Here is a 26,765-nt window from a genome sequence, read left to right on the forward strand (position 1 = left end):
GTCTACAGATGTAATAAGAAAAACGCAAGCGCACAGCGTCAAATTACGACCCAGAAAGAACAAGACTGGACCCTCATCCAAGCAAAAGTATGAAAAGACAAAGAAGAAATACGAACAAAAGAGAAAAAAGAAGGGCCATAGAAACAAAAAAGGAACGAAAACAAATCCCATCCCCCACCCTGCATACCAGCAGAAGGCTACGGCCCACCCCCCCCTATAGGCATGCCTGTCGCCCCAAGCACCAAAACCCCAATTACAAGAAAAAGGAGGAGGACCCCTGCACCCGCCCCCTTCCCCCCCCCCATCACCTCCCAGAAGAGAGTGTAAGCTCCCCAAGAGGGGAGGTAGCCATCATTATGTGTCCGTTACACACCCCCACCATCACAATAGCGAGCCAAGTACTGCGTCATCACCAAAGGCATCGAATCGGTAAAACAATCATGCGATGCTCATCCCTGGCCAGTTCGAGTAAAAGTAGACAAACACTCCGACCCAGCAGTTCCATAGGCAGGCAATCCCGGTGACCCAATGTGCTTCTCAGGAGCCACCCGGGCGCTCAGCAAAGGCAGCTGAACAGTAGCAAATCCCCTTCGCCAATAGTCACTGTCCAAGAGTGAAAGAGCCCCGCGATACTGTTCGATGGCGAGAACATATGGCGGAAATCCAGAAGAAATGTCGGTCGCGTAAATCAAGCCGGAAAGCTCACTGTAGTCGAAATCCAGCACCTCACGCCCCAAGGAATCCATGGTGACGAACGACTGAGCAGTAACAGGCGCCCGACTCACCATATTCCCATCTGCGCTCCTAGATTCCATGTCAGGAACGATAGACGTCAGCGAGTCATGGAGGGCAAGCAAGATAGAGCTCAGGGAGGAATGAAAGTCATGAACAGCCGAAAGGACATCTCCCAGTGTGTACTCCCTTTCTCCACTGTTAACGGTGGCAACGCTCCTCGCCCCTGGGAACCCCCCAGACAGGATAGCAAACAGCGTATCAGGCGTCCGGAGTCTCATTATCACCAGGTAGAACGTGTTGGGGTCGGAGCGGAGTTAAGTAGGACCCTCATAAGTTCAGCTTCACCAGCCTCTTACCCGCCATGCCCAGGGGAAGATCCACAATCCGACGCCTACCGCAGCCGGCGGGCGATCTCATCGGGGGCCATGTCGCCCCGGGCAGCACATCAAAAGGGTCAATGTGGGTGGCCGGAATATCATCCGGTCTCGGGATCTCCGGCGCAGAGAAAATCAGCCAGATGCGTGCCATGAGATCCCAGCACTAGCATCTCACTCCGCTGGCGTCCGTCAACAAAAGCCACAAATTGCGACTTCCGCGGGGGTCAACCGGTCCGTTCTGCTGGCCGCATCCGCTGTTGATCACTTCCTCCCCGGCCACGTCACAGCTCAAGGTCCCGGCTTATGGCTGGCGCAGGCCGCTCCGTTCGCGTCGACGTTACTCAGCCATCCGAGGTGATCGCGAACCCGGAGTTGCACAGGATGGCATCGCGCTACCTCTGCCGTGCGGGGGTATGGTGCAGACACAGGATCAAGTACAGGATGCTAGGGAGGGAGAGGGCGAGCGGCGGAGCCGGGCTTCTAAGCTGCCATTTTGAATGCCGTCTTGGCTCCTCCTTCGTAATTATACTTTCTTGCTCTTTTGGCCCTTTGTAGACCGGGCTTGTGGATCAGGGCTGACTGGGATATCGGGTGTAGGGTCTGGAGCAGGTCTAATGGCTGTATCAGTTTGCACAGTAGGGATTAGAAGGACACCAGGTCTTGCAGGTAAAGAGGGTTTTATTGGGATCACACGTTTTGTATTGAGCATCAAAGTTCTCCTGGTTCTAAAGAAGAGTCTTTCCCTGGCAAATTGACTGGGATCCGTTTTGGCAGCGCGGGTGTCCTCTTCTAGGTCTTCTGGTCTCAGGGCTTGTCCTCAAGGTCTGGTCAAGGAGGCAGCTCGCCGCTCCGGAGCCCATGTAAAGGAAGACCAACAAAGAGGGAACCGTTAGTTCTACTGTCTTCCGGGGAGTGCACCTTTGGGGCCGTGTGATGTGAGGCTGGGAGGAGTTCACCGGTGTATAACGTGCAGGCAAACCACTGTCGGTGATGTGGGGAGGCTTACAGACGGTGAGGGTCAAACGCGGGGTAAAGGAACAGAAGGAAGGGAAAGACGCGGGATACAAACACGGGTCTAATTACACTATTTACACGCTCTTTCTTCCCGCCCACACCGCCATACGCTGCCGTACCTGGGTCAGCCACGCTCCTCCCCTGGGAGAGTGGCACGGCGGCTCACGGGGTCGTTGGCCTCCTGGCACTCCGTAGGTCTCGCCTCCTCCTCCGGGATGTTCTTCGGGGTTCCTTCGTTGTCCTTCGCTATCGCCTTCTCCTCCGCTCCGTCCAAACTGCTCTCCGACGCCGCTCCTCGCCTTCTCCTCCTCCGGGGTGATGTCACACACCTCGTACCTTGCTTCCGGGGGTTTATCCAGTCCGGGCTCGCCGACGTATACAGGGGGAGTGGTCTCCTCCTCCTCCGAGAACGCCCATTTAAAGGCACCGTGTTCCTCATCCAGTTCGTCTAGTCCTGTATCCCAGGGGTCCGTCTGTAAGGAAGGAGGCACAACAGGGTCATTTCTGGGAGCCCACCACTCCTCGGTATTACTCCGCCTCGCTTCGTTACATTAGTGGGAAAGCCTCGGGGAATCGGGTGGAATAGTCCACTATCACCAGGGCGTATGTGTGGCCCCTAGTGGTGCGTGGTAAGGGTCCTATGAGGTCCATTCCCACTCGTTCCCAAGGATTACCTATGATGGGCAGGGGTTGTAGGGGTACTGCAGGGGGTTTAGTCAGGTTTTTCCTCTGACATACCTCGCAACGCTGACAGTATGCCTCCGTCTCTTTATATATACCAGGCCAATAAAACAGACGCAGTACGTTTTGGGTGGTCTTTTCGGCCCCACTGTGTCCTGCGGTTAGATGAGTATGTGCATAGAACAATATCTGTTCACGGAACTCTTTTGGTACCACCAGTTGCCCCTGGTCTCCCTCTTTTCCTTCTCGATAGAGAAGATCGCTTTTGATACTAAATCGGGGGTATCGTTGCCCAGTGGCCATTGTTTGCACTACGTGAGCCGCCTCCCACGCATTCAAGAGGGTAGGGTCGTTGGCTTGCGCAAATTTGAACCCCTTGTCTAAGATCCAGGGCTCGGCAGACAGGAAGGCTTCCACCGGACGATTGGCTAGTTCCCTTTTGAACAGGGCCAGGAAATGCGGATTATCCACCCCTAGTATCAGTTCCTCGGGCAGTGACGCCACCACCCCTACTCTCACTGAGCAAGGATCCCCTCCTATAGGTGTTATGGTGATGCGTGCAATGGGATATGTCTTTACGTCCCCGTGGACGCACCGGATGTGTACTTTTCCCTCCCACCCTATCTGGGAAGGGACCAGCAGAGTCTCCCGTATGACTGATTGCCTGCACCCGGAATCCAAGAGTGCTTTTACAGGGGCGTGGTTCACCAGTACCCTTACGTAGTATGATGGTCCCATTTCGGCGGTGTACAGTACAGCACAGCTTTGGGGATATACCCGACTTCCATGGGTTCCTCGACTGGTTTTTTTCGGGGACACATACATGCTATGTGGCCCCACTCCCCGCATTCAAAGCACTGGGGACCCCTCATTGGAACGACCTCCGGTCTGAATGACCGTGGCTTTAGGGGTTCGTAGATGGTTTTTTTTTTCTCTGTCTTAGCGGGTTGCACCGGTGTCTTTGTGGTTTTATCAGTCTCCCAGGGAAAAGATCTAGGTGCAGCTCTGGTGTAGTTGGCCGCCATCTCAATGGCCTGAGCTGCAGTCAGTCCTGGATGCTGTCTTAGCCATCTTTGTGTCCCGTAGGGCAGGGCTTCCATGAACTGCTCAAGTACTATACTGGTCATGACGTCCTCTTTGCTCCGGTCGTCGGGGCGCAACCATTTTTCCGCTGCCATTTTCAGGCGTAGATACAGGGTTTTGGGGTTTTCCCCTGTGACCCCTTTTTCCTTCCGAAACCTGATGCGATATGCTTCGGCGTCCATCCCAAGGTGATCCAGTATCACCTCCTTGATGGCGGTATACGAGGAGGTACCCGCGTGGTTTGCAACCTGGTATGCCGTCTGTGCTTCACCCGTCAACAAGGGTGCGAGAAAGAAGGGCCACTTTTCCTCCGGCCACCCACACGCACGGGCTGCCCTCTCGAAATTGACCAGGAAGGCGTCCGGGTCTTCTCCTGTGACGTACTTCTGTAAGGCTACTCCGGCTGGATGAGGACCTGCCGGTCTTCTGTCCCCCGAGACCGCGGACCCTGGGGTCTGTACCACTTTCTGCAAGTTATCCATTTGCTGTGTCATAGTGCTGCGGAACAAGGCACGATCCGCGTCCGCTGTACTGATTTGTTGGCTGATGGCCCATTCCAGCTTCTGTTGCCCTTCGATTAGTGTTTGTATGACTTGGTCCACCATTGTTTCGTGATCTGAGGGAGTAGATCCCTCTTCCGACACCACTGTAGACCGGGCTTGTGGATCAGGGCTGACTGGGATATCGGGTGTAGGGTCTGGAGCAGGTCTAATGGCTGTATCAGTTTGCACAGTAGGGATTAGAAGGACACCAGGTCTTGCAGGTAAAGAGGGTTTTATTGGGATCACACGTTTTGTATTGAGCATCAAAGTTCTCCTGGTTCTAAACGTGAGTCTTTCCCTGGCAAATTGACTGGGATCCGTTTTGGCAGCGCGGGTGTCCTCTTCTAGGTCTTCTGGTCTCAGGGCTTGTCCTCAAGGTCTGGTCAAGGAGGCAGCTCGCCGCTCCGGAGCCCATGTAAAGGAAGACCAACAGAGAGGGAACCGTTAGTTCTACTGTCTTCCGGGGAGTGCACCTTTGGGGCCGTGTGATGTGAGGCTGGGAGGAGTTCACCGGTGTATAACGTGCAGGCAAACCACTGTCGGTGATGTGGGGAGGCTTACAGACGGTGAGGGTCAAACGCGGGGTAAAGGAACAGAAGGAAGGGAAAGACGCGGGATACAAACACGGGTCTAATTACACTATTTACACGCTCTTTCTTCCCGCCCACACCGCCATACGCTGCCGTACCTGGGTCAGCCACGCTCCTCCCCTGGGAGAGTGGCACGGCGGCTCACGGGGTCGTTGGCCTCCTGGCACTCCGTAGGTCTCGCCTCCTCCTCCGGGATGTTCTTCGGGGTTCCTTCGTTGTCCTTCGCTATCGCCTTCTCCTCCGCTCCGTCCAAACTGCTCTCCGACGCCGCTCCTCGCCTTCTCCTCCTCCGGGGTGATGTCACACACCTCGTACCTTGCTTCCGGGGGTTTATCCAGTCCGGGCTCGCCGACGTATACAGGGGGAGTGGTCTCCTCCTCCTCCGAGAACGCCCATTTAAAGGCACCGTGTTCCTCATCCAGTTCGTCTAGTCCTGTATCCCAGGGGTCCGTCTGTAAGGAAGGAGGCACAACAGGGTCATTTCTGGGAGCCCACCACTCCTCGGTATTACTCCGCCTTGCTTCGTTACACCCTTATTATCAATAGGGATGCACCTCACAAGTATTAAACATTATGCATTCCCTTCCTGGTTAGATCACCATTTTGGAGCCACCTCAAGGTTTTGTAAATTCAAACCCCTTTATTTCAGGTACTCCCAACTTATTCTGTTTTATATTTTGATTTTATGTGGTGTCTTCTATGCTGCAAAGAGTGACTCATATTTTCATTATTTAATTCATGAAATATTTCTTATCTTGAAAATATGATAAAAACGGATTTGTTGTAACATCTGGACTATATATTGAGGATGTAGAACAAAGCGATTATGTAATTGGTAATAGTGGACAACTGAGTGGCTACTCGAATGCCATACACCCATGATTACCCACCATTTGTGTCATTAATCACTCATATTAGTATCACATAAAGAACTACTATTTTCTACTGTGAGATTACACCAAATGTGTTGTGCTGTTATTATGTCCATGGACTCATGACTTTGGCTTTTTCATGCTTCTTTTTTTAATCACTGTAGAGCTACTCGTATTTACTCTTTTATTGTGTGTCCTGATCACAAGTTTTTGCCTAAACATTTTAAATTGCAGCGTCATATTTGGCTCTGTCTTGACAATTGTATTTAGTCCGAAGGGCTCATTGTTCCTTGACCTGCTTAGATGATTGGCAGCTGTAATGATTTTTCAGATGTAAATAAGCTTTCAAGATAGCCATATGCTTCCTTTTTCCATTTCCATTATATATGTCCTGGTCGCATATCCTTAGCACACAAATGTTACTTCTCAGAGGAAACATTTCAATAACATTTGGATTGATTATTTGGAGTACGTGGGAATTAGAATTCTCAGCACAGGATTCTCTCTGAACTCAAAAGCGCTTGAATTCTACAAAATACCTAGAGGTCCTGGCAGCACACCAATTTTGAAAAATAACTTCAACAAAGAAAACACGCCTATAACAGGCAAAGTTGTATATCATTTAAGCTCATTATACAATTAGTTAACCAACTTTGAAAAAATAAAAGGAAACTGTACCTCAGTATTAAACATGTGAAGTCTTAAAGAAGCAGAATTCTAGAAACTATACCATCCTATTTTGATCCAACAGGCAGTTGTTACTGACTCGCTGTGAAAGATATCCAAAAAAAGCAGGCTTTCCCAAAGAATATTTTTGACTGGAAACTTAATTTTAGTGTTTTTGTTTCACTGAATGTCTCTTGACAAGATGTTTGTGCCACTCAACCTCCACTCTCAGACATGATGTTGATTCTCTTTGACAGGTGGCTTTTTGTGGGTAGTAAGGGCAAAAGAGGTGTCAAAAGAATGATCATAAGGTTTGGTCTTATACTTTCCAGATCCCCATCCATCAAGAAGTGCAAACCAACTTTAGAGATGCCATACAGGAGACATGACAAGAGTTCTCCTCAGGTCGAAATGGGACAGTACCTTTAGGGTACTCTAGCTCCACCTGGATGAGAAAGCAAGAATCCTTCTCATCTGTTCTGGATGCTACCTTCTAGGGCCCCTTGACCTCCCCTAACGATCAAATGTCACTGTAAAGATCCCTGGATTCACCATCAATGCCATTGACCTTGAGAATACACACCTCAATGTCATACCAAGTCATGAACAAGGATCAAGTTTCTTTCTCCCTCTCCAGACCCTACAGCATTATAGCTTTGGAAGATTACTTGAAGCATCCCCAGTAACCTAAAGTGCTTCCCATTCTGGAGGCAGAAGAACCACTAGTAGATGCACCTGCCCTTCTTTTGCCTGCTCCTCCCGGCCTGCCACCTCCAAAGCTTTGAAAGATATGTGCAAGCCCAGGCACTGGAGGCCAAGAAAGAGAAAGAGGGTTCACTGGAGAAACCACAGCCAGGTGCTTCCAAGAAAAGAAAGGTCAAAACGTGATCCCCTAAGGGACCCACATCCTCTGTTAGTAGACTTAAAGAAACACCCTTGCCCTGATCACCCTTCAACCATATCGTGTGTCTTTAATTAAATGGCATTCTGCCTCTGGTGAATGAAGAAGCAAGCCAACACCAGGACTTAACAAGAAGAGATGGTACTAGGTTTTATTTTTGATTTGCCAAAATCTAAACATTTTGAAATGTATAGCACTGTTCTCAGTGGCTTAGTTTTCATTAAACAGACTACAGAAGGCTCTTGTTCTGTATCAAAACTTCTCAGTAGAAATGCTATTGCCTGGTAGACCTAAGGCTCGTTTTACCAGTGGAATACAGCCACACCTGCTTATTTGAGAAATGTTCAAGCCTAGGAGTCTATAGAGTCGGTACTTGGACATTCTTTGCTAAGCACTAGTGCATAGATTCTGACTTTTAAGACTGATGCCCTGTTTGACTAGTCCTCCCTACATTTGTATGTATGGACTCTGTTTATATTCCACACTATGTTTTCATCTTGCTGTTTTATTCTACTGTTTATGGAAATCATGGGGTAATGCACGCAAGGGAAGACATTTAGCCATGTGAAATTGTGCACTGCGAAGAATATCATGTGCAGAAATGCCCCTGCACGCGAGTAAAATGAAATTAATAACATTTTCACAAGAGTATGCCTGGAAACCTATGACTGTCATAAGTTGTCAGGTCTGGCAAGAAAAGACGTTCACACCCATGTGCAATTCTACACTTTGTACAACTACATGTTAAGAAATGCCTTAGCCTGAGAACACAATGAAATTATTACAATTTCCCAGGAGTACGCTTGCAAAACTGTGGCTGTCAGAGGTTTCCAGACATACTCATGGAAACCCATATTATGTCCAAAACCTAGAAGTCTGTACACAGATGAGATCGGACACCAGGGGTTCAAGGTTTCCAAATTTTCTGGCACCAAAAAAGTCATTTTGAAAATGAACAATAGTGCAAGTTTTCATTCTTAACCAATTAGTGATCTCTTTCACTGTAATTTAGGAGGCAGCAGACCCTGACGCTATAGCATTAAATAAACATGTAATACGTCATGGGACACTGGTGAAAACTGTTGGGGGACTAGACTAGAGCCTTATCTTACTTGGAATATGTCTCGCCACCAGCGATGTTTATTGACGTTTTTCAGGTTTAATTTATTTCCGTGGCTACTGCCTTCTAATCATAGCTGCTTTAAAGATTCGATGCTGTCTTTTTGTGATTGTGATAATATCTCTGTTAATGATACTTTACATATAGTTTTGATCTATCCGAAATACAACTACCTGCGTTTTAAATTCATATGTTCACTTCTGAAACCTATGAATTTCAATGAATTGAGACCGGCGTAATTGTTTTTACAGTTTTTAACTACAGCCATAGTGTGCTATTTTTTTACCATGTAAACTTTCTGGGGTCTTAAAGCAATCCAAATGTAACTTGTGCTGATGTGGACATCTATGATTTTTTTTTTGCTGTCTTTTATGATTTTCTTTTTTTAAATCAAATAAAGAATATTGATTGATTGATTGACTGTAATTCAGTATCCAAGATTTTTTTACATACTTTAGCAGTAACAGTGGCAGATTATTTCAAAAGTGCATTGTATTCTACACAACTGAACAACATACTGCTTATTTGTAAATGTGTATTTAAGCCTATACCTGGATAAAGTTTGTTTTTCTCAATTTTTATATTTTTCTCTTACTTGCAGAATAGTCTAACTTTTACAGGTGCCATAAATGGAGATGTGTATGTGTGGAAGGATCACTTTCTAATACGACTGGTGGCCAAAGCTCACACTGGGCCTGTCTTTACAATGTACACTACTCTTCGAGATGGGCTCATTGTCACTGGAGGAAAAGAGCGACCGTAAGTGCAGATTTTAAATATGCATTTCCCTGCATTTACTGTTTGAAAGTATATTGATACAATATATATTTTTTTGTAATATGCCACTTGTAGTCTTTTCCCCTTTTGCTTGGAGTCATCGAAACTCTCATAGGAGGTTTTCTAAATGAACTGTTAAATGGTTTGTCTTACAATTTGTTGAGCATATTGTACGATAAATCCCAGAACATATAATCTTATTTAAATGGTTGTTTAGTTATGCCAGATTCTGTGGTGTCATACCATCAAGAACCACTGCATTCATTCTGTTTCATGATGTAATTCGAAGCACAATTTGAACGCTGAATTGCAACTGCAGTTGTACCTGGTTCTAAATTCATGTTGACATTAATTAACAAAACTGCGTGAGTAGCTCTAGCGGCACTAAGCACACAAAAAGAACCAAGGGAATGACCCCTTGTCCCACACTTAAACCCCTCTGCGCAGCCCTGTTTGTTTCTGAGTGGCTAGGAGAATGTCGATTAGAGGAAACTATAGCAATATGTCTCTGGTCATTTATAAGTTATGTAGATTTAAGTACATAGATATTAGTTGGTCTGGATTAAAGATTCTGGCTGGAATATCTTCACCCAAATCCACCCGTTCTCATTAATCCCTGAGGAATAGAGAATAACCTGACATCCATATCTGTCTGGAAAGAATTTCACACTGTATTCTCTTTTCCTTGGGAATGCTTGTTGCAGGTGGTAAATGGGAACAACGGTTTGGGGGAGAGAGATAGGAAGTATGTGAGGCTGGAGAGGTGTCCTGTACAACCCCATTTTGTAGGAGAAGGTCGAGAGGAAGAAACCAAAGAATCTCCCTACCTCAGTTCACCTTAGAATCCAAGAACATCATCTGTGGTGTCCCTCAAGGCTCAGTACAGTATTTGCAAGAGGCAAGTCCTTACCTACCCAAGCAATTCCATCATAATCAATTACTTAAATAAACCATTAGACCTCTTAAACCTTCCTCTTACCAAACATTAATTGTTAGGTTTTTGGAGCCATATTTGTATAATTCCATTAAAACGCTTTAGTACGCCAATTATATATTTCATTTTGAGGTCATCATACAGCCATAATTATGATCCACATATTTTTGATGAACTGGCTCCTAAGCCTTATGCAAAGATACAGGTAAATATGACCACCATAGGTGCTCTGACACGAACCAACAAGGAACTGATGGCAAGGTACTCTAAGCCTCAGTGATTGATGCAGGGAGGTTTATTTTGAGGTTACCATAGGTTGGAACTGCAACCCTCTTCGCTCCCTCTTATCCCCATGATTCCTTGCATGTGAGGTTCTTGATGTATTTACTAATTTACTAATTATACCAACCCCTAGTGTGCAAACTTGACAGTGTTACTGCCGAAGTAAAGAGGCTAGGAGGCTTGATAGCCAAACAAGTAGCTGTGGCTGATAGTACAAAACCGGCTGGGAAGGGCATAGGAGGGGCAGAGCAGGAAGTTAGGGTTGGAAATCAGCAGCAATCCAATCAGCACATAACTAGAACTGACCCAGTTAGTCCGGCCCCTACTACTGTAGAGAGCGTAGCTATACGATCGACAACAGGGCCTGAGGGTACATCTAGTAACAACCCTGTTAGGAGAGGTAAATTTATAAACCTTCCCCCGGATTGTTCCCCCTACGTAGTTGTTTTAACCAATGTCCCGCCCCATGATTTGCATTCGGCCCAGACATCCGAGGAATCGCATGATACCCTCAAAAACAAAACTGTGTCATGGTTGAACAGGAGGTGTGGTTTCCCTATAAAATTTGCGTCTGATATTATAACTAGAAGGGCCAACTGGATTGGCCCCTCCAGAAAGACGTGTAATGGGGACTGCATAATTGTACATTTTAGACACCCACAACATGTGGCCACAGTTTTGTTAAGGGCAGCCTCTATGACGTACGATGCCAATAGTATTTGTGTGCGCCCTCTTGGGTTCTTCTATAATCATCTATCTAGAGCCTCCCCTCATAGTGCGAAACTGAGACCATATATACCTATCATGGCTCTGATGCCAGGCTCAATGCAGGGACCCGGTGGAGAGAATTATTTTAAATATGGGCCCAATATTGTCACACATAATAGATTCGATGCTCTCTCTGGCTTAGAGATGTGCGATTGACGAGAGGTTTGTGAGGGACCAGGTCATGAGACCCCCCCAGATTTGGTTCCCTTGGTACCTGTTCATACTACATTGATTTCTCTCAATACATACTGTAATCCAGTAACTGTGTGCAACGCCAAGGGGGAAACGGTTAAGATGATAAGTTGGAACGTTGCTGGCCTGCGCTCTAAGAGAGATGATAGTAACTGGTTAAATTTTGTTAACCAATATGATATTGTGGCTCTCCAAGAGACATTGGATAAGGACTGTGATTTTTGGGTGGATGGTTTCACTTCGCATTTTATTCCTGCATTGAGATCGTCAGCAGGGAGAGATAGAGGGGGCCTTGTGCTATTGGTCTCTGTGAATGTAAGGGGGAGAGTTAAAAGGGTAGACTGTGCCTCCCATAATTTTCTTATTCTGGAATTATGTCTGACAAATAATACCAAATGAATTCTAGTGAACTGCTATAATTCGCAGCAAGGGGATTCCCCAAATGAACATTTGGTTTGGCTGACAGATTTTTTAAATACTTATAATCTAAAGCAAACCACTTTTTGCCAATATATTTTGTTGGGCGATTTTAACGTGCATTTATGTAGTCAGAATTGTCTATTAATTGATAATGATGGACCAGATTTCACATCCCCGCAGCATTTCGAGCATAATCACAAGGGGAAGCACTGGAGAAACTCCTGTCTAACAATGATTTGTTTGAAGCAGGGTTCTTTGATAAAAGTACCCGTGTTGCCACGTATATAGGTAGGGATTGTGAAACAATCATTGACTACATATTTCTCTCCTCAGGACTTTTAAAATACGTAATTTCTGACAATGCTATACCTTCTTCTTTTAGTGACCACAATCCTGTGGTGATTGAGTTAGTAAATGGTGTTTTCCGTTTAAATAAAACTGTTCCGCCACAGGCTGTTGTGGAGGTTAAAGCCAAAGATCAGGGGAGGAGGTTAAATTGGAGTAAGGTTGTGCCATAGGATTTTTTCCATACCATCACCGCCAAGGCTGCCCAGGAATTAAACATCTGTGGAGATCCCCTCTTTAATGGGGAGATGTAATAACCTCATATGAAGCTATCTGCTCTCAAGTGGCTAAAGAATTTATGTCCAATTGTCGAGCAGCAAAAAATAAACCGGTAATGGGCTGGTTCGACCACAAATGTACTAAAACCTATAACCTTCTCAAACAAGCTCTTCAGGATCAACCTAGGAATAAAGTTCTGGTTGCGCAGCTTAGGAGAGAGTACTCAAGAGTAGTTCAGGCAAGGAAAAACGAAATTAAACACGAAGCGTGGGTAGAGCTTATGGATAAAGCAACCTTAAAAGATAGTGCCAGGTTTTGGTCTATTATTAATACCCCCTTGTTTTCATGTACTCAAAATACTGTCTTAGAAGTAAACATTGCAGAGGAGGACTGGTTGAGCCACTTCGAAAAGATTTATGGAAGTCATCTAGAGTTGGAAAACTTTGTGGCCCCAGCCTCTGAACCTCCTGTTATGCCAGTAAGGTTTAATTTAGCTGAAGTTGTTAAAGCAATCGAGGGCACAGCAGGACGAAAGGCACCAGGCCCGGATGGGGTACCCTCAGATATGTACAAGGCAGACCCTATGTACTGGGCAAATATCCTGACTAATGTCTTCAATACCTCGGCCTGTGTAGGATTCCCTAAGTCATGGTCCAGTTCGATAATAATTCCAGTGTTTAAAAAGGGTCAAAGGGGAGACCCTAGATGCTACAGGCCTATATCTTTGCTAGATTCCTCCATCAAAATCCTAGGGAAGGTTATTCTAGCAAGGATAACAGGGTGGGCTTCGGACAACAACATACTGACCGACGCCCAGTATGGCTTTAGAGTGGGGAGGAGCATGGAGGACCAATGTCTGAACCTACACCTAATTATAGCTAAATACACGAAGGCGGCAAGGGGCTCTATTTTCTTAGGCTTTATGGACTTGTCCACAGCCTTTTATCTTGTAAATAGATCAAGGCTGTGGACAATGCTCCTGGAGATGGGCCTTGATCGGTCCCTTGTGTATTTTTTGGCCGAGTTGCATAAAGACCTAAATGCCTCAATTAGGATGACGAATGAGGGGAAATGCACATCAAGTTTTAAGTCTGGTAGAGGGGTGCGTCAGGGATGTATCTTGGCCCCCATGTTGTTTACGCTGTATGTAAACTCGTTGGAGGTAAACTTGTTAACAGCCACTCCTGACATCCCGCGCATGGGAGGAACACCGATTCCGGTGCTCCTCTATGCCGACGATGCTGTCTTATTAGCAAGGACTCCGCTGGGCCTACAAAGATTGCTGGATTCTTTTGGGGATTTTATGAAAAGCTTGGATCTGGTGGTAAATAATGGCAAATCTCATGTCATGTCGTTAGGTGCCTCAAAAAATAAAGTTAAGACCTTTTATTGTGGCAGTGAAGAAATCACCAGAGTAAAAGTATTTACCTATTTGGGAGTAGTTTTTGATGATAGGGTAACATGGTCCCCACAGCTCTCAATTAAGGTAAACACAGTGAGAAGTTCTTCTGCTGCAGTGCTAGGATTCGCTAAAAGATTGGGTGGGAAATCTTATGAGGCGATCCTGGCAATTTATAAAGCCAAGTCCATATCAATCGCAAGGTATGGGGCAGCAATATGGGGGTTCGCCAAACCCGACCTCATTCAAACAGAAGAAAATAAATTTTTACGGTCCCTTTTAGGCCTTCCACAATCCACAGCTACCCACTCTGTCCATCTTGAGTTGGGGATAGGATATATAACAGACATAATTAAAATAGCGCCTATCCTGCTATGGATTAAAATTTGGTTGAATTTGAACCTTTCCCTAAACCACAAGATTCTAAAGGACTGTATCAATTTAGATAACATGAAGGAAATCCAGTGGTTGTCCTATATAAAAATGTTAGCTGTGTATATGGGGCGACCGGAGATTTTTTCCAATCCAGAATCACTATGTAAGGCTGACCTAGCGTGGGTAAAAACTAATTTTACTAAGCTAAGGGAGGCAGAGCGGGAAGCAGTAGAATTATGTAAACCATCGGTCAGGGGACATGATCTGGTTACTTTGTCATTAGCGATGTCTCCTTACCTGTCCATTGTGACTAATTCTTTTCATAGATGGCTATTGACAAAATTCCGGTTCAACCAAATACATATGGTACTATGGGATTTGCAGGGCTGGAGTAGGCTTGAGGACGCTACTCCATGCAAATGTGATGACTTTTCCCCCAAGACACCTTGCACTTTATGATTTTTTGTCCTTTGTACCATGAGGCCAGGAAAAGGTTTATTCTTCCATTACTGAAAAAGATGAATTTTATCCAGTGTAAACCTGCTTTACTGTTTTTACAACTGTTGGAATCCCCTGAAATCATGTTTTGTGTTGCCAGCTTCCTTGCTGCGTCTGTTAGAAGCAGGAGGGTTAGACAGGAAGCTGCACAAGAAATTCAATCCTCTTAATATAATGTTTAGGTATACTGATCAATGGTTTTAATAATGGAATTGATTGTTAACGACTTTTAAATGCCTTATGTACTGTGTTTCTATTTTTTATAACATACTTTTAACAAATATTTTTAACGTTTTGTATATGGATAGCATACTTTTATGATTTTAATTAATCGAATAAAGTGGTTTGACTGACTACTAATTATATAGTTAACTTGCCATTACTTTTCTCTGATCTCACCAGTCAGCCATAAGGTAGAACTACTTTGAGACTGGAGTTCATGTGATGTCACTTTATGTGATGTCATAAGGTGCAGACTACTACTCATCTTGTCTTTGGTGAGAAAATTCAGCTCTAAAAGTACGAACTTCAGTTTCAAAGTGGACCATGACCTTTCACTCCCCCCCAAAGCACAATACTTACCATCTTGTATGAGTAGAATAGGGGCATTGTTTATATTTATGCTCCCAGACTATGTTTTACAGTATCCAAAAGATACGGAATACAGCCCAGTCATAGAACCCTACACTGACTTCCAGCTGAATCATGGTTTACATCAGGCAATGTTCAGATGTATGTATACAATAAAATCGCCACAGTCAAGCCTCATCTGTGCTCAGACATGCTTCACAACATATCCTATTCCCTGTGAGGGTTCAGGGGTCTGATTGTATTTTTTGAGGTGTCAAAGATTATGAAACACCTTTGTTGTGATTTGCCAGTTCTAATACTAGTCTCTTAAAAATAGGAAAATTGCGCCTTAAGTGGCCATTTTGTTTGAGCTGTCCTGGTACATCACCTATCTCTCTCTAAGGCACATTTAGTGATGTGCTTTGAAATGTGTACAGTACAACTTTTTGAATATGTATGTTCGAGGCATGTGGGCTGCTGAATTTATATATGTGCATAGATCGCCGCCTAGTGTTGGGTCCGGATGATTGCACATTGTTGTCCTGGAAGAGTCTTCGTAATATCACGAGATAGGTGGCTCCTCCCCTGGACTACAGTGCGCATGGGCATCCACTCCATCCTCAGATTGTTTTTTTTCCGCCATTGGGTTCGGATGTACTTTCTTAACTCACGTTCGGAATAAGTATAAAAACTTTTTCACAAGGCCAAAAGGCCTTCGAGGCGTCGGTATTGTCTTCGTTCGGTGCCTCGTACTTGTTCCAGCTCTTCGAGCCGGTCATCGACGGCCGCTTGCCTTTTCGACACCAGAGGCCCCATCCACGATCGACGATGGAGCGGAGTCCGTTCAAACGATGTCCCGTTTGCAACTCCAAATACCCTCACATCGATGTGCACCCGGTGTGCAATAAATGTCTATCACCGAACCACGATGAGGCCAGCTGTATGGCCTGCTCTCGATTTAGGTCGAAGAAAACTCTTAGGCTTCGACGCGCCGCACGACAGTCGGCACGAGAGTCAGTGCCCGACCCAGAGAACATCTTCGGGGCTGACGACGAAGGGGGTTTAGAAGAAGAGGATCCTGATCGACAGTCGGATCCCACGTCGGACCAGAACTTGAACTATGATGAGGACGAAGAGGAAATCTCCGTCCAGGATGAAGACATCGTCGAGGTAGGAGACGACGCACAAGCCATCGGAGCAGTCGACGACGACTCAAGCGATGAGCCAGGCCCAACCGCAGTAGCGGGGCCCTATACAGACTCTATACTTTCCACGGCTCAGGTCGAGGCATCGCCGGTAGGCCTTAGCCAAGATCTTCATCCACGTTCTCTAGCCCCGCTTCCAAGCCCGGCTAAGAACATTTCAAAAGGGCCATCGGTCGATCGCCCACAATCTTTGGAGAAATGAAAACCAAAACCTAAAGACACTAAATCGAAACCGAAACTGATCAAGACAGTCATCGGCTCGACGCCTTCGGCACCGATCAAGGCGAAGGAGTAGTTTCTGTCCTGTAACTCCAGTTCTGTAGTAGGGGTATCTCTGTTATAGTCATAATCTAGTGAATAGTCCCGCCCATGTGCGTGGACCCCGGAGCAATCAAAAATAATCTCTTACAGTGTCAAAAAATGCAGAAAATGCATAGACACTTAAGAGAGAATTTAAAGACAGATAATGCAGCCAAAAAGGCTACACTGTCCAGTACTTCAACTAGAAATTCCACCATAAAATCCACAAAACAGCAAAGCCTGTACAGATTTCCCTTGCTTAACAGCAAAATCCCTCAGGAATGATAGAGAGAAGAACCTGGACAGACAAGCCCCATAGGCTGCCATTATGTGGCTTAATTAGGATACTGTGCCTTTAAGGAACCTTCCAGAACCTTCTCTCAGTATCCCAGAATGCATAGCAGGTCCAACTTAGCCTCAGTTCTTTTTGAAGGCGCAGAAAACGCCAGACCTGTAGCATTATGATCATGAACAACACTCCACCGGGGAGGCGGGAGGGCGCTTATGACTATAACAGAGATACCCCTACTACAGAACTGGAGTTACAGGACAGAAACTACTCCTTCTGTAGTAGGGGATCTCTGTGTATAGTCATAATCTAGTGAATAGAATGGCAAGCCCATCCCCACACCAAGCGGCGGTGGAGAATAAAATAACGCCACTACTGTGCGAACAGATTCCCCAACGAAGCCTGCCCAACCTGAGCGTCTGCCCTGGCATCAGTGTCCAGGCAGTAATGCTTAGCAAAGGTATGGACCGACTTCCAAGTGGCCGCCTTGCAGATCTCTGCAATGGGAACATTACGGAGCATAGTTGTCGTAGCAGCCTTGCCCCTGGTGGAATGAGCCTTAGGTTTACCCCCTAAGGTCTTATTAGCTTTGCAGTAACACAACTGAATGCAGGACACAATCCACCTAGAGATGGACTGTTTAGAGGTAGCAAGACCCGTCCTGACTGAGCCATAATTGATGAACAATTGGTCTGACCTACGAATATCTTTAGTCTTATCAAGATAAACTTCAGCACCCTCCGCACATCCAGGGAATGTAAAGACCTTTCCGCCGGAGATGAAGGGTTCTGAAAGAACGTAGGCAAAGTGATAGTCTGATTGATATGAAAATCAGAGACAACCTTGGGAAGAAACTTAGGGTGAGTACGCATAACAACTTTAGCATTATGAAATACAGTATAAGGTTCTTGGCAACACAATGCCTGAATCTCACTCACCCTGCGGGCCGATGTAATGGCCACGAGGAACGCCGCCTTCCAGGACAGGTGCTGCAACGAAGCCTTATGAATGGGCTCAAAAGGCTCCTTCATCAATCTGGACAGCACCACATTCAGGTCCCATGAAGGCGAAGGAAGCCTGACAGGAGGGAACACTTTCTTCAAGCCTTCCAAAAAATCTTTGATCACAGGGATCTGGAAAAAGGAAGTCTGTGAAGGGCCTTTCCTGTAGGCAGTCAAAGCAGCCAGATGAACCTTAATGGAATGGACATTAAGGCCCGACTGCGCCAGATGAAGCAGATATGGAAGGATGACATCTTCCTTGCATGACGTAGGGTCATAGTTCTTAGACTTGCACCAGATGCAAAACCTCTTCCACTTGTAAGCATAGGAAGTCCTAGTGGAAGGTCGCTTAGCCTCCTTCAGTATGTCCATACAATCCTCTGGGAGATTCAGATGGCCATATTGCACTATTTCAGGAGCCATGCCGCCAAACTCAAAGACGAGAGGTTGGGGTGCACCATCCGCCCCCCGAACTTCGTGAGAAGGTCCGGCCTGCACGGCAGCTTCATGTGAGGAAGGAGAGATCGGTGAAGCAGGTCCGTGAACCACCACTGTCTGGGCCATTCCGGGGCAATCAGAATCATTCTCGCCCTGGATTGAGACAGCTTGATGAGAACCGCCGGAATCAGGGGAATTGGTGGAAAAGCGTACAGAAAGCTGTTCGACCAGTTGATCCATAACGCGTTCCCCAGCGTCCCCGGCTGGTAGTACCTGGAGGCGAAGCCTCGGCATTTGCTGTTTTCGGCGGTGGCGAACAGATCTACGTCTGGAGTTCCCCACCTTGCGAAGACTTCTCCTAGTACTTCGTCGTTTAAGACCCATTCGTGGTTTTCCTGCACGATTCTGCTCAGTTCGTCTGCCTGAACATTCTGCACACCTGGCAGATGGGTGGCCGTTATCGACAGTCCTCGAGCCAGAAGCCAGTGCCAGATCGCCTGCGCCTCCTGCGACAGAGTGCGCGATCTCGAGCCCCCCTGCTTGTTGAGGTAATACATCGTTGTCGTGTTGTCCGTCTGAACAAGCAGAGAGTTGGTCTGAAAGGACGGATGAAAGGCCTTCAGTGCCAAGTGAACAGCTCTCAGTTCCAGGAAATTGATGTGGTACGTGGTCTCCGTCGGGGACCACGTCCCTTGAATTTGTAGGTCTCCGGAGTGCGCTCCCCAGCCTTGGAGAGACGCATCCGTCACGATGGTCTGTGTGGGAATGTCCTTGTGGAAGGGAACCCCTCTGAGGAGATTCTCCTTCGAGCACCACCACTTCAGAGACTGAAGAGCATGTAGAGACAGTCGTATCTTGTCGTCCCAAGAACCTCTCCTCTGGTCCCACTGATCCTCCAAGCACTCCTGCAGAGGTCTCATCTGTAGCCGTGCGTGAGGAGTGAGGAAGATGCAAGAGGCCATCGATCCCAGTAGAGAAGACACAGTCCTCACAGTCGTAGACGGAGTTTTCATGAGAGCCTGAGCCTTCCGAACGAGTGATAAACGTCGCTCTTCCGAAGGAGACACGCTTGCTGACAGCGTATTGATGGAGGCCCCCAAGTACTGGATGCACTGTACCGGAATCGGGACAGACTTGGACATGTTGATGTGCAACCCCAGCTTGTTCAAGAGAACGCACGTCTTCTGGAAGTGTGCTTGAGCTTCCGAGAAGGAGGAGGCTTTGATCAACCAATCGTCCAGGTACGGGTAGACAAACACCTTGTTCTTCCTCAGGCGTGCCGCTACCACTGCCATACATTTTGAGAATGTCCTGGGTGCAGACTTCAGTCCGAAGGGTAGCACCGTGTATTGATAGTGATTGGTGCCGACTTGAAAGCGCAGAAATTTCCTGTGTTTGCATGCAATGGGCACGTGGAAGTATGCGTCCTGTAGATCTATGGCACACATCCAGTCTCCTCGTTGCAGCTGAGGGTAGATCTGATGCAACGACAGCATGCGAAACTTTTCTCTGCGAATCCACTTGTTTGCCTGCCGCAAATCCAGAATGGGCCTGAACTCGTTTCTGTCCTTCTTGCGGACAAGAAAGAACCGAGAGTACAGACCTCTTCCTCTTTGAGACAGAGGTACGTCTTCGATCGCCCTTTTCCTTAGCAGAACGTCCGCCTCCGCCTGAAGCTCGCGCAGTTGATACTGCGAGCTGACGGGAGGAATCGATGGAGGAGGGCTGGTGAAACGTAGACTGTATCCATTGCAAACAATATTCAGCACCCACTTGTCCTGAGTAATTTTTCTCCACTCTGCCAGAAAAAATTGAACGCTTCCCCCCACCGGAGCGGGTAACGGACGAGGGGGAAGTAACAGCTCAGGGACGGGACCCGGCCGGGCCCTTGGTCGCGGTAGAGGACTGTTGACGACCTCTACCACCTTGGCGCTTCTGGAAGGGCCGCCTGTACTGCTGCTGCTGTTGATGTTGTCCAGCAGACTGACCCCTTCCACGACCCTGCGACCCAAACCGACGTTGGTACTGTCGGAAGGGTTTCTTTTCCTTGGGCTTCTCCAAGCCCACTGCCGTCAGGGTCTCCGCCTCGGCCTTCATCCTGGCCATCTCGTCATCTGCGTGTTTCCCGAAGAGGGTATCTCCAGAAAACGGGAGATTCGCCACGCGTTGCTGTGCTTCCGGTTTCAATGACGTCAACCTGAGCCAAGCATGGCGTCTCTGGTGAATCCCGTGGCAATATCCGTGCGCGGACAGCAATGATATGTCCGCTGCGGCGCCGATGGCCTGGTTAGAGACCAGCATCCCCTCCTGGATGATCTCCATAAAGTCCTCCTTGCGGTCTCGAGGGACAAGGTCTGCGAACTGCTCCATCGAGTCCCACAGGGACCGGTCGTAACGTCCCAGCAAAGCCGAGTCACTGGCGGCCTTCATCGACGAGGCGGATGTCCCACACGCCTTACGACCAGCAGAATCGATCCAGCGGCTCTCCTTGTCCGGAGGCACCGTGGACGCAGGGGAGGTAGCATGAAGCTTTCGTGCAGCCGTCACGATGACCGAATCCGGTACCGGGTCCTTCCTCAAGAAGGCTGGGTCTGAGTCCGGAGCCCTGTACTTTTTTAGGATCCTGGAAGGCGCAGACCTCACCGTTGCCGGCGTCAGGAATAGCTGTTCGGCGGGCTCCAGGAGCCCCGGCACCAGGGGTAACAGGGGGCGAGACAAGTGCCTTTTGTGTAATGTCTCAAATATCACCGAGGTAGAAGTCGTAGGCGCTTCCACCTTGATGCCCAACTTCGCCGCTCCACGCAGGAGAACCTCCTGAAATGTGCTTATATCGTCTATCGGAGACACCCTAGTCTCCGGCGAATCGGACAGCGTGGGCGAGTAGGAACGGGTCCCAGAGGGAGAACGTGACCTGGACCGACGTCTCTTGTGGTGACGCCTGGATCGTGAGGAAGATCCATGCCCACTCCTCGATCTGTCCCGTCTCCCCGAACGAGACCTCGACCTTTTGGGCCTCGGACGCTCCTTCGGCCTCCCAGGGTCAGGAGTCCCAGGCTTCCTAGGTGTCTTCTTCGGAGGCTTCGGAAACTTAGGTATCGACACCGCCCTCGGTGGAACCGGGGGTGGAGGAGTAACCGCGCGCGGGGTCTGCGGACCCGGCTTCGGAGGTGGGGTCGGGGCCTTCGGAGGCGGACCCTTCGGCAGAGCCGGCCGCGAAGGAGGTGTAGCGGGCTTCATCGGAGTATCCACCCCGGAATGCGCCGGTCCCGGCGAGCCACCATCTCCTGCGGAGTGTGGGGAGCCCCCCACAGTCCTGGGCCTGTCCTTAGGACCTCCAGATGCTGAAGATCGGTGCCCAGACGACGACCGATGGCCCCTCGACGTCGAACGGTCCTTCGGCGTCGACCGATTCACACTTCTCGACGTCGAACCGTGTCTCCGTCTCGACGTCGACCCCGACCAGATCGACGAACCACGAAACCTCGACGACGGGCGATGGTGCCTCGACGGCGACCTCGACCTCTTCGCCGGCCTCGACGTCGACTTCCTGGATCGCTTCGACGTCGACCCTTTGGACCTTCTCGACGTCGACCTCTCTGACCTTCTCGACGTCGATCTCCTTGACCGTCTCGACGTCGGCCTTTTAGAATGCTTCGACGTCGACCTCTTCGGCGCCGGAGACGCCTTCCGTCTCGACGGCGACCTCGACGACGAGGATCCCCTCGACGACGATGTCCTCGACGGCGAACGGCGGTGTCGCCTCGACGGTGAGCGCCGACGCCGGGCCCTCCGATGTCGACCACTCGACGCCGACAGCGACGACGAGGAGATCGACAACGGCTTCGACGGCGGCCGGAACACGTTCCTCGACGTCGACGGGCGACGTTTTCTCGACCCAGAGCCCTGGGGAGACCTGGAACTGGCCGTTGACCGCCCCCTCGACGTCGTGGTCAGCGCAACTGACCCAGACGGAGATCTTGGGCGAGGGCTGGTCTTCCTGCCCCTGGGGAGCCCCCCAGAGGCCTCAGCATGGGTAGAAGGAGCCCCTCCTGACCCACCTCGTGCCTTCAACCTTCTCTCTTCAAGTCCCTGAAGCCTGATCTTCTTCCTCTCCTTCAGGGTCCTTCCAGAGAAGCCTCTGCAGATCACACAGTCCTCAGGAATGTGGGAAGAGGGAAGGCAGAGAATACAGACCTCATGGGAGTCTGACTTGGCCTTCTTCCTTGAGCACTCAGGGCATTTGTCGAATAATGCAGGCATTATGGACAAAAAAGAGTGCAGAAACACAGAAAGAAAGTCACCAAAGTACTTTAAAAGTACCAAAAATCGAAATTAGTGTAAAACACTAACAAAAACCCTTGAAAAGGGAGAGCTCAATGCTCCAGGGTCCTGCTTGCAGGAGCCGGAAAAAAGAACTGAGGCTAAGTTGGACCTGCTATGCATTCTGGGATACTGAGAGAAGGTTCTGGAAGGTTCCTTAAAGGCACAGTATCCTAATTAAGCCACATAATGGCAGCCTATGGGGCTTGTCTGTCCAGGTTCTTCTCTCTATCATTCCTGAGGGATTTTGCTGTTAAGCAAGGGAAATCTGTACAGGCTTTGCTGTTTTGTGGATTTTATGGTGGAATTTCTAGTTGAAGTACTGGACAGTGTAGCCTTTTTGGCTGCATTATCTGTCTTTAAATTCTCTCTTAAGTGTCTATGCATTTTCTGCATTTTTTGACACTGTAAGAGATTATTTTTGATTGCTCCGGGTCCACGCACATGGGCGGGACTATTCACTAGATTATGACTATAACAGAGATCCCCTACTACAGAAAGGTGTCATCGACCCGACGGGGTCACACGGGGGTGTCGACCCGAAGATCGGAGCGAGTGAGCCCGTCTCTAAAGTCAAGCGCGTCACGCTACCGTCGTCGACGTCCGGGTCCAAAGATGGCGACACTACCGAAGGACTCAAGACTCAAAAGGCCCTCGAACCGAAGCTTCGGAAGCCAGTAATTGTCAAGGCCTTCGAGTCGAAAACAACACTCGACCCCAAAGAACATATCCAATCCAAACAAAAGAGCGTACCTGCTGCGCAACAACAGCTCGAGTCTACGCATGGCCATATACAACAGGCTGAACAGTCGAAGTCGGTCGGATCGAAAACCATGCCTCCCTCGAGACACGTCAGTCCGTCTTCGATGCCTACGGCGCCAATAAAGTACGGACTGCCCCCGACCGCACGTCCTAAGGCGGCCCAGATCCAAACGGGCACAGGCACATCCAAGTCTTTATCGGTACCCTCTACCACTCGACCCATAGAGCAGGACGTTCTGTTCCAGGCGCCCACCTATGATGATCAGTCGAAACTATTCATCGACTCCGAATCAGGAAAGCTCACGATTTATAAAAGAAAATTCAGACCGGAAACTCCTATGGATTCGTACAAAATACCACTCAAAAAGAAGAGGGACTCTGCCACATCACCTACTCTTTTTGAACCTGTACAGTCATACCAACAGGAATGTACCTATTCTCCCACACATGCCACGGAGGATGTACAGGAAGGGTACAATGAAGACCAGTTTAATTATCCTGTTGACACAGATCAAGAGGAGTCCCAACCATGGACTGACCCTGTTGACCCTGATGAGCCAGACACCGTGACTCACACTCAGTCCTATGCAGTCAAAACATCACCTAATGAGGATACTGCTGCGTTTAACGCCTTAATTGAGAGGGCAGCCCTTAACCATGATGTGGATATGCACGCTGACCCAGTAGAGGAGGACTTTCTGTTCGATACCTTCTCAACTTCAGAACGATCAGTGAGGACGTTGCCTATGCTCAAAGGTGTGCTCAAACACGCTGGTGACATTTTCAAAGAACCAACGAAGGCACGGGTTGTAAATCCCAGGATTGAGAAGAAGTACCGGCCTGCGCCTGTGGACCCTACGTATATCAAAGGCCAGCTCCTGTTGGACTCCTTGGTGGTGGCTAATGCTCGTAAGAGAGCAAACTCTCAGACAAGTGGTGATGCTCCTCCTCCGGACAAAGAATCCAAGATCTTGGAAGCTTCTAGCAAACGTGTAGCGGCTCAAGCGGCTAATATTTGGAGAATCTCAAATACACAAGCATTATTTGCCAGATATGATAGGGCTCATTACGACACATTAGAGCAGCTGCTACAACACCTGCCTTATGCTTATAAGGAAGGAGCTGAAATGCTAATACAGGAGGGGAAGCTAATCTCAAATGCATCCATAAAATGTGAGTTAGATGCGGCTGACACGGCAGCTAGGGCCATCAACACTAGTGTGATGCTCAGAAGACATGCCTGGCTCCGCATATCCGGTTTCAAGTCAGAGATCCAAACTACTCTGCTTAATCAGCCTGTTAACCCTGACTTTCTGTTTGGTCCTGATGTAGACACAACCCTAGAAAAAATTTAAAAAGACACGGAAACTGCCAAGTCCATGGGAGCTCTACTGTCACAACAGTTCAGGGGCGGTTCCTTTCGTCGCTCCGGTAACAGGGGAGCTTCTAGGGGACAAGCATCACAGCAAGCCCAATACAATAAAGGAGGCACACAAACCACCTATAACAAAAGCAATAGGGGTGGATACCGTGGGAACAGCACCAAAGGCAGAGGACGGGGAAATAATAATACCAGATCCTCCGCCACCAATAAACAGTGACGTCTTGTCACTGCCCCCGGACCATATAACACCGGTCGGGGGAAGACTTCAGCAGTTCCTGCCAGTCTGGGAAGACATTACCACAGACAGGTGGGTGAGACAGCTTATACAATACGGATATTGTCTAGAACTAACATCCACTCCACCCAACATACCCCCAAGGCACCGTCCTATGTCCGCAGAGCACATACACTTATTGCAGCAAGAAGTCATCTCCATGCTGCAAAAAGGGGCCATAGAACTAGTGCCTTTCGAACAACGGGGTACAGGGGTGTACTCTCCGTACTTCTTAATCCTGAAAAAAGACGGATCTCTCAGGCCCATTCTGGACCTCAGACCCTTAACACCTTAGGAGCTCGTAAACAAACCTCCCCAGTGCTGCGCTGTCCATTATCCAGTGCTGAACTGGACGTCCAGCGGTCGCACGCAGCACTGGGGAGGTAGTGCCCGTGACGACCGTTGGCCGACGGCAGCACCTAAAGGGTTAAATCAATACATCCTGTCAGAACATTTTCACATGCTCACTTTGCAGCAAGTTCTACCATTGCTCAGTCAGGGGGATTTCCTGGCGACCCTAGACCTGAAGGATGCATATTTCCACTTTCACCCCAGTCACAGGAAATATCTCAGGTTCACCATCAACGACCAGCATTACCAGTTCAAGGTCCTGCCTTTCGGGGTCACCACAGCCCTCAGAGTGTTTACCAAGTGCTTAGCAACAGTAGCTGCGCACCTTCGGAGACAACACATACATGTCTATCCGTATCTGGATGACTGGCTTATCCAAGCAAAGTCGGCCCGGCAATGTGCCAGCCACATGTCACGCACAATTCACCTCCTCCACAGTCTGGGATTTTCACTAAACTACCAGAAATCTCATCTTCAACCCCCACATGTCCAACAGTACTTAGGCGCCCAGATAAACACTCTGACAGCAACAGCACGGACAAACTCAGCGAGAGTCAGCATCATGCAGGTGCTGATTCAAAAATTCAAGCCCCAACACTCACTCCCAGCGCAAGTGTTTATGCAGCTAATAGGCATGATGGCCTCCTGCATCTTTATAGTCCCACACGCGCGGCTGCACATGCGTCCGCTTCAGGAGTTCTAGGCGCAACAGTGGAACCAGGCTCATGGACAACTGAAAGACCTAGTGTTGGTGACCGGTCGTGCATACAACTCTCTGCATTGGTGGAACACACAGAACCTTTGCAGGGGACGACTGTTCCAAGAGCCTGTGCCCCAAATAGTGCTGACAGTGGACGCATCTCTCCAGGGCTGGGGAGCGCATGTCCTCCATTACACGGTGCAGGGCCTATGGACGACACAACAGCAAAAGATGCACATCAACCTACTGGAACTGATGGCAATCTTCATGGCAATGAAGGCGTTCAAATTGCATTTGTGCAACAAAGTCGTGCTGATCCGGACGGACAACATGACTGCAATGTATTACATCCAGAAGCAGGGAGGGACACACTCTCCACAA

At 48.4% G+C, this 26,765-nt stretch overlaps 2 protein-coding genes across 2 annotated transcripts in view; both read left to right on the forward strand.

Moving 5' to 3' along the window:
* Positions 1 to 26,765, forward strand: part of EML6 (EMAP like 6) — a 928,771-nt gene that overhangs the window by 819,540 nt on the left and 82,466 nt on the right. Inside the window, exon 33 of the mRNA XM_078649484.1 lies at positions 9,183 to 9,340. Coding sequence (XP_078505610.1) covers positions 9,183 to 9,340 — 158 coding nt within the window. The remainder of the gene's footprint in view (positions 1 to 9,182; positions 9,341 to 26,765) is intronic.
* On the forward strand, positions 16,722 to 25,427 carry LOC144761849 (uncharacterized). The gene is made up of 2 exons (XM_078647076.1): positions 16,722 to 16,856; positions 23,411 to 25,427. The coding sequence occupies exon 2, from the start codon at positions 23,747 to 23,749 to the stop codon at positions 25,028 to 25,030; it is 1,284 nt and encodes a 427-aa protein (XP_078503202.1). The 5' UTR covers positions 16,722 to 16,856; positions 23,411 to 23,746; the 3' UTR covers positions 25,031 to 25,427.

This window comes from Lissotriton helveticus, chromosome 6 (assembly GCF_964261635.1).
Source record: "Lissotriton helveticus chromosome 6, aLisHel1.1, whole genome shotgun sequence".
Lineage (NCBI taxonomy): Eukaryota > Metazoa > Chordata > Amphibia > Caudata > Salamandridae > Lissotriton > Lissotriton helveticus.

Bases quoted from the DNA above. Each gene is read 5' to 3' on its own strand.
- LOC144761849 (XM_078647076.1), top strand. From the start codon at position 23,747: ATGCCTCCCTCGAGACACGTCAGTCCGTCTTCGATGCCTACGGCGCCA.